General features: G+C 36.2%; 1 protein-coding gene across 1 annotated transcript in view; it reads right to left on the bottom strand.

Annotated features, from left to right (window-relative positions):
- Positions 1-12822, bottom strand: part of EXOC4 (exocyst complex component 4) — a 740211-nt gene that overhangs the window by 654562 nt on the left and 72827 nt on the right. Inside the window, exon 6 of the mRNA XM_004430750.3 lies at positions 6304-6547. Within this exon, the coding sequence (XP_004430807.1) occupies positions 6304-6547 (244 nt within the window). The remainder of the gene's footprint in view (positions 1-6303; positions 6548-12822) is intronic.

Raw genomic sequence — 12822 nt, 5'->3', positions numbered from 1 at the left:
GCACCCTTTCTCTAGAGACTATAACCCAAGGACAACATGCAATCAGAAAGACAGCTGTCCAACTTCATGTTTACAAAAGAGCTATGAACATCACTGACATTACTAATTCACCTGCTATGTTATGAAGCTATTATCAATTAATTTATTTAAGTCTTACTACAAAGTACATGGATTTGAGACCAGTACTACCTTCCATGGTAATGAATTGTATATTTTACTTAACAATTGGTGTAATAAGTCCCCCATGTAAAGAATTAATTCCTTTCATTTGTTCTAAAAATACTTCAGTAAAGCTGCAAGGAATATACTCTAGTTGAGGAATAGAGGGATTTCTTCTATATGTCCCTGGTTCATCATATTCATACCTTTCAGTATTTAATAGTTGGGTGTATTTAAAGCATGTTCTCACTGATATGTGTAATCAAAAGTTGAGATTTAATCAAATGGAATCATAATCACTGAAGTTAAATTTACTTGCTTCCTGCTTGCTTTGATTCGAATTAACTACTCATCTAAATTACATGGAGGCCCTTCCTGATTCCAAGCATGTCCAGGTGCTACATGCAGGGCTTGGGACTGGCTAAAAGAAGCCACAAGGACAAATGCTTGACCTTGCTTCAAAGCTGCTCTTAAATGACTTTTCTGTAAAATAAAATGACCAATTCCACAAAATCCTACATTTCAGATACTTAGGAGAGAGGATCTAGTAATGAAAGAAGAAATGAAAGGAAATACTACTTATTTGAAAAAGAAACACATGCCTGACTCTAGCCACAGGTCTAAGGAAATCATGAGAAATATGTCATTTATTACTCTTTTCATAAACATTGCACTTGTACTACAAAACTAATCTGAGCCTTTAGACTTTTGTATAGATAAAACCACTTTGTAAGACTTCCCTGTTAGAACAGTAGACCCTCATTCCCAGTTCTGGGCTCTGAATTTTTGAAAATTTTTTAAAGTACATTTTTTCAACTTTTAGAGCAATAATTCAATGTATTTCTACAAATCTACAGCCTTAATAGACTGAGAAACTAGAAAAATAAAATTTCAGAAAATAAGGCAAATACCACCCTTGGAAAAAACCATGACTATAAAGTAGATGATTCAGTGTTAGAATTATTCAGCAAGCATTCAGCTAACACTGACAATCAATAACACGACAGATACATGGGAGGCAGAGAAGAAAGGGGTATATAGTCCATTACGATACAGTGTAGTAAGTGTTACATCTGTTTATAAGTAATGTGGCCAGTCCTTCAGATTCCAGATGTATCAAAAATATAAATATTAAGAATGTACTAGAAGAAAGTTTAGGAAATTTTATTTATAATCTAAGAATGGGGAAGACCTAAAGTTAATACAAAACCAAGAAGCTATAAAAGAAAACATTGATAAATAGCCTCATAAAAATAAAAATAAATGTCTACATGGTCAGACATCATAAACAAAATCAAAAGAGAAAGATACTGGGGGGAGATGGCAATATGAATTCCAAAGAACTAATTTTTTTAATATATAAAGAGTTTCTGCAAATCAATAAAAAGATAAACATACTAGAAAGATAGTTCACTGAAAAAGAAATAAACATTATTTGAACACCATATTAGTGAAAATTTCAAATGTTAAAAAAGTAAGATAATAAGATAATGGCAAAGATAAAAACGTTTTGATAATACAATCTGCTCACAAGGGAATATAGGAACTCTCAAATATTATTGATGACATGAAAACTTGGTATTATCTCTAAGAAAAGCACACTTAGCAATAATCATCAAAATCTAATCGACCACAGAGGTCAGCAAAACCTTTGAAAATGGCATACCAAGAATCTGGCTGCTTTCCTTGTCACATCTTGTATGCTGATATCAAGCTAACTGCATAACTAGAACAAAATAGTAGGTGCTATCAAATGAATGAAGCTTAATAACTACAACTAGTATAAAACAACAATAAAAGCTGCCTTACTTTATTATTTGAAAACAACACAAGACATGCCCTAATGCTCACCTACACAGAGCAGACGGTGCCCGCGGTTATACGCTTTCATGACACACTGTGCTTTTCCTCCGTGGCACTTAGCAGCTTGTACTACTGCTGAGGGTTCTCTGATTAACGCCTTTCTTCCTTTCTAGACTTTAAACTCCACGAAGACACGGACTATGTCTGACTGTTTGGCATTTTAGCCCCGTTTCTGGTCTATAGCGGATATTCAGTACACACGGAATTCATTCTTTCATTCAACAAGTATTTATTACGGGTCAGATGGGCCCTGTGCTAGATTCTGGAGATATGGTGCTGAACAAGGCAAATGAGTTCTGTCTTCTCTTGAAGCTTCCATTCTAGGGGTAGAGTCAGAAAGTAACCAAACACACACAGACACACATATACCATGAAAAGTAATCTAACGGACATGATCCAGTCGGTCTGCAAACAGGTATTACATTTTTCCATACTGATACCCCCAACAGGCATTTTCATTTTAATGATTTCTTCTGATTAAAATAACTTCAGTAATACTTTAATTCTTAAATAATAAGTTTATTTTTCACTATAACTTAATAACAGTTGCAAAATAGAGGGGGGAAAAATCTACAACCTTACTATCCAAACACAAGTATTTTTAGCAAAGTATATTTCTTTCCTGTGTTTTCCATGAATCTTTCTTCAATATCACAGTGAGCACAGAATATGCAATGTTCTTTTTTTTTTTCACATCAGACACTTAATCTTCCTTCATTCATAACAGAGATAAAGAAATATTGCAAAATCGTCTCCTCCCGAAAGGGAAAAAGTCTCTCTGGCAGCCATGGCTTCAACTCCTTCAGTCCTCTCTGCCCTTGTCAAGACCAACAGTTTGATGAGAGTGGAGCAGGCCTCCAGCACCTGCCCCTGCAATGAACTTTCTGCCTTCATGTTTAAACTGGACCATTTTCAAAGAGATGGAGGTAGTTGCCTCACATATGCCAATCACTCTTTCTCTCATTCTTCTCTCTTCCATATTCTTGACAAGATATCACACCTTTGAGAAGATTTTATTTCTTCCATCTATTCCTCATGCTTTTCTTATTTGTTATATATTAGAGAACTTTCAGCTTCTTTGAAACAAAAATGACATGAAAATGCTCATGAGTTAGATTTTGGGAAAGAATAAATAATTAGGCAGCAGGAGTTGAAGAAACTGGTTATGAGTTGCACAGGCTGCAGACCACATTAGCTATCTGAAATTGAAGACACTGCCTGCCTTCCTGAGGAAATTATGGGTAGCAGGTGGTTCTGGAAGATTAGCAAAACACATGTTACCCTAATGTTTATCAAGTTGGCAACAATAATGGTTGAATATTTTCCTTTAATAGTAAGCAGAGGTTTATAGACACTAGACAGATTATGAATGAACAGAAAGACAAAATATTTCTCCTATAAACAGACAACAGATAGTTTGGGGGGGTCAAAAATAAAATAATAAGTGGGTCACCAAAGTGATTTTAAAAATTGGCTGTGCAAGTATTCTGGCTCCATAGGAAGCAAAAGCAAGACAGAACTCACTAGCCTGGTTCCTTCTACCTTTCTCGCAAAATAGCACACAACATTAACTCTCTTTACATAAAGACAAATGAAAACAGGCCTGCAATGCATCACAACCAGAATATATTTAATAAGATGACATTGAACAATGAAACCTTTAGGGAAAGTTATGGTATTGGTATCTTGCCTACGAGTAGCATTTATATGCCTATGATTTGGAATATGTATTTTAATGGGGGGTGAGGGAGAGAATATACATGTTGGGAAAGGAGGATTCGTGGTTCTTTTTGCCTATGCTCCAACTTTCTTTAAGAAAAAACAGATTCTTATACCTTTAGCATAAAATTCCTTGAATGGCAAAAAATAATAATAATAATGCCAAGTATTGTGACTTCTCTCTAACCTAATTGCCACTAACACCTTCCCAGTCAAGTTCGATGAGCACAAAGCACCATGCAAGCTTCAAGGGATAATCTGACAATATCCTTTCTAAAATTCTAAAACTTCTAGAGAAGCAACAATGCCAATCACTTTTGAATGAAGTTTCCAAGGGAATTAATTCTTGAAGAGTTTAAAGCATTTGATAGCACACAGCCACCACAGTCTACCTCAAAATTATCAGTCATTTGGAAACCCAGCCCAATAAGTTAATCTTTGATCTTCAAAAAGAGTGGTTCACCCCAAATATTTGCTTTCTCTGTACTATTTTATCTCATAATAAAGAGTTTTGACCCAAAATTTCAGATTTGTATATTTTATAAAACAGGATCATGTTATAGACACGAGACCAAGACAAACAGATTGTTCACTTGCCAGTGTCCAATATATATTACCTACAAAAGCCTTTAAAATACTGATAAAAAAACGAAACTTACATAGCAAAAAAAGCCCTCCTGCTGACTCATTCCTCATAGAGAAACACTTATTATTTCCTAGGGCAGTGTGCTGAATTTTCACTTCTAGTGCTGTAATTTCCACTCGTGAATTCTGGAAGGGGCTTAGGGAATGGAGAGGAAGAGGTCTAAATCCTGTGAAAGACATGCTGCCTTTAAGGGTACTATAATGAGATCTGCAGAAAAGTTATTGATCCATGCCCTTTCGTTTTATTTCCAATATATACTATAGTCATGTTATTTCCCTATGAAAGTTCAGTGTATTTGTCTAGGGACTTGCAGCAACAGGGCAAATAGCAAACCAGAATTTCGGAGTGTTCACTGGTAAGGAGGCAAAAGGTCTTCACGGAAATCCAGGCACCAGGCAAAGAAAGAAGAAAAGCAAAGTTCAATTTAGAACCATTCCCAGCTTCTCTCCATCACAAGGTGAGTGATCAAAGAACACGGAGGCTGAGGAAGGAACTCAGAATAAACAAACGTGTGAATTCACATACACATGTGTGCGTGTGATCATACTGACTGGCGCTACTCTACTAAGTACTAACCATAGAACCTCATCTAAAGCAAGCAATCCTGTAAGACAGGTATTATTTTCCTCAGATTACAGAGCTGGCATTTAAAGTCAGGTCTGCTTGACTCCAAAACCCATGCTGATCAAAACATGCACTTTGAAATATTCTGTGGCAGAAGAGGGGTATAGGATGGTTTCTTCACCAATCATACTTTTGAAAGAAGTTTACAAGGGAATTAATTTTTGAAGAGTTTGAAAGTATAATTAAAATCAATGTTATTGAGATATACAAAAGAATATAGAAAATGTAAGTAGAGTACATTAAGTTTTCCAAAAAATTTAAAGTAAGTCTGGGAATTCTCTACTAAATAAGCTGCTATTATTTCCCCTTAAATTTATCTTCTTTTTTAAAAAAATGTAAGCCCTAAGTACAACAGTAAAATTTCCTTAACAACGTAACAAGATTATGATCCCTTCTACACATTGTCTATCACCTCCCAAGAATTCTACACACTCTACTTTGCCCTCCGTTCTCACATGAAATTGTACTTTCCATTGGCCTTTTCCCCCCATGCCAAATTCCTGCCTTGTCCACATCTGCTATACATGAAGGGCTGGGGAGCAGAGGCAGAGAAGGGGGAAGAGAGAAGAGAGACCCATGTAGAGTGAATCCTGGATTTTCTAGGAAAGTCTCAATTTCAAATACCTCGACCCACCATCAGATGACATTAGTCTATTATGCCCTAAACTCTAATTTGGCAAACATGATAGCCCAGTGTACGACAGTCAAGACAGAGTTAGGATCTGAGCACAATTTCAGTTTTCCCCTTATGAAACAAGAATTACAAAATCCAAATCCTATTAGTTGTTTTAAGTAGATACAGCAATTCCTGAGACTGATTTGCCTATTGGTAAACATCCCCACACATTGAAGAAAGCATGGGACTGAGGAAAGACCATGGATTTGTATTCAACTCCAAGACGAGCCACTTGTTCTGTGACTTTGAGCTAATTACTTATTCTCTGAGCCCCAGTTTCCATAACTATTAAATGTGAATACTAATAAGCAGCTCATAAAGTTGTAGTGAGTATTAAATGAGACACTATACATCAAGTGCCTTGAATACTGCTTAGTACTTAGTAAATATTCAATAACTGCTACATTCTTTCATTTGAGTATGGACAATATGCTTTAAAACTTCTCCGGTACCTCAAAAACCAGCTGAATTATGTCTGTTCAAGCTGTTTTCACCCAAGTTTGCATGGTATCCAGAGTTCAAGAAATAATACCACAGAAGATATTTACTTACTTCTCACCCTAAAAAATGTACAATAAATAGAGGTATCAAAACCACGAACTGCACCCCCAGCTACCTTGGCTGGTTCTCCGCAGTGAGGTTCTCTCCCCTCTGATAGCTACTGTCGGCCACCTGGGTTGTAGACCTCTTCACAATTTGCTTTAGCTCCTGCTCCAAGCGTTCTTTGATCGCCTTAACTGTCTCTGGGATCTTCTTCAGTTTTGCCAACCCCTTAATGAGGATGCCCATAAAAAGGGTGCTGTTCTCCTCTGGATCCAATTCCAAATCCTCCTTGATGTCCTGCAGGTTCATCTCCCTCACTGTAAAAATATAAATAAATAGACATGGATTCCATTACAAATTCAAAAACAGAATGGGTGTAATAAATGGGATGACTGCTTTATTACTTCCTTAAAGGAATCGGAGATTTTTCAATTAAATTTGTAACTAAATTATATTTACATAGAAACTATCTAAGAATCACAAAATAACAGTTACATTCCTCAAATTACACCCATCAGTTAGTAATAAGAGGTAGAAGCAATTAAAAACAAGTAACCAAATCTCCACGGGAAGTTTTCCACAGACTACCACTTCCACAATGAGTCAGTCGGTTTGTGACATTTATTAAGCATTCGCTGTTTATAAAATGCCATACTTGGTGCTGCAGGAGAATTCTAAAGAGCTAGACCATAGTCTCAAATTCCTATTTATTAGTTAGAAGAGATAAGTAGCTTGATAAAGACATTATAAATACATGTAGAAAATAAAAGGTAAATAAGTTAAAACTATAACAAATGATAAAAGAGATGAAGAAAAATAAACAAAAAACAATATGTACAAGTGAGACAAGACTTTGATGAAAAGAGTAATGAAGGGTATTTCATAAATACAAAAGAACAACCTTCTATTTTTCTTTAAACATATGTCTACCATAACATCAGTATCTACTGAAGACAGGTCTTGCTAATCCATGGAAGTTTTCTGAGAAGTAATTTTATATGTCAAAAGTCTCTGTAGACCTTTAGACTACGGCTTTCATCCAAATCATCTGGTTTTGTAATGGAAAAAATAGCCTAGAACAGTGGTTCTTAACCCCTGTAGGGAGTTGGGGAGAGGGTGGGCTGGGATCTGGGACTTCCCTTATTTACCGAAAACCAAAGGCCTTTCCCTCAAACTAAGGCACATATACGCAAAATTTCTCATATGACTTCAGGGGGTTCAAACTATCAAAAGAACCACAGGTTAAAAACCTCTGGCCTGGAGCCAGCCTGGTGACAAGGAGGTAAAGTTTGGCATGGTCCACTTCAGCGGCCTGGGTTCGTCGGTTCAGATCCCAGGCACAGACCTACGCCGCTCATCAAGCCATGCTGCGGCAGCGACCAACATACAAAAGATAGAGGAAGATTGGCACAGATGTTAGCTTAGGGCCAATATTCCTCAAGGAAAAAGAGGAAGATTGGCAACAGATGTTAGCTCAGGGCCCATCTTCCTGACCAAAAAATAAAAAATAAAAAAACCTCTGGCCTAAAAATAATTCATTTTGCAAATGACTAGGTTATGATCGACAAAAGCAAAAGCGAGTCTAAAGGCAAACCCTAATAGTTGAAGTTTTCCCCATCCTCCCCTCTCCTCTACTCCCTAAAACAACTGGAAGGTTTTTCAATTATGTGATATCCTGAAATAATGTACGCATTCTTCTTTAGTAGATTCAAGCTCAACTATACTATAAGCCTACTCTAAGTTGTTAAGCACCACTGGAAGGTACTGAAATCTATTTATTTAGGGAAGAATGAAAATATCCCAGTACGTAGAGCAAGCCCTTGTAACTAATGCATAAAGTCTCTAAAACCTCTACTTCAGATGACCTGTAGGCTATTCTCCTCAATCCCTTTGTTTGGCTCCCAATTCATAAAATGCACTTAAACATGAACCAAAGGCATTTAATCACACACATGATATAATTACTTACACAAGCTCGTTTTTAAGTAAGTCCTCCACATATTTATCCATGACGCTGTTCTTACTTAGACTCACTAGACCCCGAAACCCATGAGGAGAGAGAGAAGCACATAAACCATGACCAAATCCATACGGTTTTCTTTGCAATGCAGAGGGCATTTGATGATACGGTATTTAATTTAAAAATTTTTAATACTAGCAAACTGAGAGCAGAACCAAGAAGCCTTAAACCTCTAAAGATGACGATTCTGAAAGCAAATCAAAAAAAGTCATCAATATTTCCAAATGTGACATTCCAAGCACAGACATTTGAATTACTTGTTTTGTTTCATACACGAAACCAGCTAAACACCGCAGGCCACAAAATTACTACATTCTGCAAAATCAGCCCCAACGGCAAGAAGAGAAAAGTACTTAGCAGCCAAGGAGCCATCTAAATTCAGTGTGTTAGAGAGGGAAAAGGAAGCAAAACTATAAGCAGAGCTTCAGGCAGGAAAAAAAGTAATAGAAATTTAGCTGGGACAAAATGATCTTCATAAAAGAACACATGAGTCACAAACAGGACACAAGCAAAGGGCTACCTGAACATGGTGGCCACGGGCCACAGAGTGACTGGAGATGAGATAAATGCAGTTTAAATCAATAAGTCGCTCGATTATGCGGCATATAGCTACTTATATCCGTACTAATATGATAAATAGCCTATTAAAAAATAACAAATAAGCAAGGTATGAAGAATAAAATGCCACAGCCCCAAATGACACATTTGTTTACACCCTTATCTTTCTGTTTGTCTCCTGAAATCTCCTAGAGCATAAACACTGAACAGATCCAATATTAATTAATTTATATTATCTATTTCACCTACATCAGCTGAAAATTAAAAGGCAATTTAAAAGAATAATATAATCAACCATGAAGACTAGTCTAATAATCACAAAAACCCTGTGAGGTCAAATAGAATTATTGGTGCTTTATGGAAAAAGCCTTATACAAAAATAATTTAGCTAAAATTCAGCAAGGCCTCACACCACAATTAGAACAAAATGTACATATTTCCAAACTACTAAACCCCAAGTCATTCCCCTGTATCTATATTGCTATAATATACACTCAATGTGTAGGTTGTAGAACACTTTAAAATTGGAAATACTATACTCCCTTTCTCAATTCTCTTACCTTTGATTTTTTTGCTCTGAGGATCTTATCAAGTGAGGATTTCTTGAACCAGGTTTTGAAGACTCTCACTGATAGGACAATGCTAAATATTAAAGATTTTCGTGTCCTTTAACCAATTATTTCTACTAAAATTCTATTGGTCCCAATTGTTTCCTATTACACACACACACACACAAACACCTTGACATACATAGATAGATAAAGACATACATACAAAAGGGGATATACAGGTATATATGCCTAAGTGGATATAAATCATGCCTGTGGTTGAGGCTAAGCATGGAATCTGGAAGGATGGTTTAACTAAGACACTTTGGGACTCATGAAAGGATTAACTAGAAAAGATCTAAGGTCTTTCAAACTCTGCAACTCGATGATTCTATTAACTACAGTTTAAATCTATACATCTCTGGCTACAAGGCCTATAGCTAATTATAAATACCTATATTATAGATAGTCCATTTAAAAAATAACAGATAAATAATGTGAATAATCCATTTATGCAGCTAAATATTTTATAAAACAACATTACTTTTCTGTCTCCCAGTGAGTACAGAAAGCAATCTAGACCAGTCCGTGGCTGCTTTCTTTTCTCAGTATGTTTGGTAGAAGAGATCAGTAACACATGCCATATCTATATACATATGTCATCAAATTGCAGAAGGTAAGGTCCTTGGTACTTTTTATCAAAGAAGCTATATTATTTCATTTACCATCTATATTTATTCACATTAAGGTATTAGAGATAATGGTAGTGTTTACTATAGAAATTCCTAGTAGATGTCCTTCCTTATACTATGCACGGTATGTAAAGTTCATATATATGATTTCAACCTTCATAAATTAATTTACATGTTGTATTCAAGAACATTATCCCTATATAACAAGAGAACTGTCTGCCACTATTGAACAGAATTCAATATAAAAAGGAGCTTGCAAAAAATTACCAAGCCTTACTAGACCACTAAATTATCAAGAGAATTACATATCCACAATGCTTCCCCCACAGATGGGAGCCTGGCCTCAGAATACTGACAATATTCTCAGGCAGAAAATAAGAAAGTTACCACTTAAAAATAATTCTTGTGCTTCTGATCAAAATGGCACTGTAAATTCATACTTGAGATATTCAATCTTCTCAAAATACAATTATACATCAAATATAAATTAAGAAATTACAAAGAATAGTCTGGCTCAAAATTGAGAGTAACGTCTCTGTGGACAAGACACACAAACAAAGAGTACAGCCAGAATGTGTATCCAATGAGCTCTGGGTGGAGAAGTAGAAAAAGGCAGGCAGGATTTGGCCCATGTAGGGTTACAAGAGACTTAACATGCTCCACTGGCCAGGTGAGCTGACAAAATCCTCCATTAAGGGCTGCAAGCACAGGACCAAATCAAGCTCTAGACCTAGGCTGGCAGGCTGCTGACCTCACCAAATCCTTAACCTCCATTCATGTCCCAATGGAGGTACTCGGTCAACTACATAGCTTAAATACCATTTGTTTCACCAATGACAAATTACTTCTAACATCTTTTATTCTAATTAATGCCCCCACTGGTGCAGACTGAGAGAGCAACATCTGATGCACTGGTTGCCTCTGGAGTATAGAATCTTGATTAGGGTCTTTCAAATGTTAACTAACTACCCCTGGAGTGTGGATTCCTGATTAAGGTACTTCAAAAATGTTAACTAAGCACCCCTAAGGTGCAGATTAAATTACTTTAAAGAAAACTACAGACAATGTAACACCCCACTCCTGAAAAGAGGCTGCCAAAGCTGTTGCCAACTGCTACTTGGGGCTATCATTTACACGAAGCTAGGAGTTTTTACAGCCTCAGCACAGGGATAGCTCCAATTCAGAGTTGGAGATAAACTCCACACTGCAGTGAGTTTCCAAAGCACAATGAATGTGCACTGGTACTTCCATAGGTGAAAGTGGGCTAAGGGGGAAATGACAGTATATTTGCTTGGAGGGAAGGTAGAGTAGAAGACTCTATTAGGATAAAAACTAACAAACAAAACTAATATATGTTGAATCACTTTTCCCTAGGACAGCACTTATGTGCATTTTCTCATTTACAGTAAGAAGGATATACCTTTGAAGGTCAAGAAGTAGCAGCCAATGGAGAAAAAGCTACTAAAAATATAATAGGGATACAGGATAAGAGAAGAGAAAAGGAACAGAAGAATAAATTGATAGTTTATATTAACATTCACTAAAATGTATTAGGTTGCGGTCCTTTTTAATGTTTTTGTAAGTTCAATTGCCCAGGGAGATAGCATGATGTAGTAGAAAGAACAAAAGCGTGGCATCATACAATTTTAGATTTAACTATCATCTCTTCCACTTTCTAGTTCTGTGATCTTCTCTCAAGTCATTAAATCTTGCTAGACTTCAATTTCTTCAACTGTAAAGTATAGATAACATTATCTCCACAATTGTGCATAATAATAGAGAATTGAAATAATGTGACATCAAAACACAAAAACAAACCCCCAAAAAGTCAAAAAATGTACTTTTCAAACTTCTAGCTTTAGGAATTCCCAGGTTGCTGAGGACAATGGCTGTTGCTTAGATCCCCATTTCCCAATATTTCCTCCAAAAACAACATAGAACAAGAAGAAGAAGAAACAAAACTCAAAAATCATGCCCTCAGAATAACTTGAAGACAGAAATTGCCCAAAATTCAAAAGAACTGTAAATAAGAACAAGAAAAAAATAACAGTCCCAGCAAGTGATCTCTCATCTTCTTGCCCCAACCCCGCTCTGCCACAAGGCTTTGTTGCAAGCAAAAGCAGACTGTGAAAAACTATGATGAAGGGACAAGAAGGGAGCTAGTGATGAAAGTAAGATTTATCTAAAACCATCACTAGAAAGATAAAATCCACTCTAAGTTTCAAAACACTAAGAAAGTATCCAAGCAGATCAGAACATGGACTATAGGGAAGAGACTTAAAAGCAGATACAATTTGAAGGAGCAGTATCTGAAACACATAACTTCTGATGGAGAAATAAGATAAAAAGAAAGAGAGAAAGGCCCTTTGGCTATTGGATGGTGAAAGGAGAAAGAGCAAAAAGGTAAAATTCAGAATCCTTCTAGACAAGAAAGTCAAAATTCAGAGAACAAACAACCTTCCCCACCAACAAAACAAACAAAAAATCCACTAAAGTATCTGGATTTTGCTATACTGACAGAAGAGGGAGCCAATGAGCTAGGAATCCCGTAAAACAACCCAATACCATAAAAATGAACAGAAAAAATGATGAATAGATTCATATAGGGGTACTACAAGAAAAATCCAACACATCAACAGAGGAAAATTTCCTCCAATATAACAATCACAAAGCACAAGAAAACTAGAAGACAACACTCCAGATGGAATTAATATACTTAAACAAGAATTTGGGGATATGAAAAGCCACCTTGAGTCAGAAATCCAAAAATTAAG

The sequence above is a fragment of the Ceratotherium simum genome, chromosome 1, assembly GCF_057802395.1.
Source record: "Ceratotherium simum simum isolate JZ-2026a chromosome 1, ASM5780239v1, whole genome shotgun sequence".
NCBI classification, from domain to species: Eukaryota; Metazoa; Chordata; class Mammalia; order Perissodactyla; family Rhinocerotidae; genus Ceratotherium; species Ceratotherium simum.
This window is presented reverse-complemented; position numbering and strand designations above follow the sequence as displayed.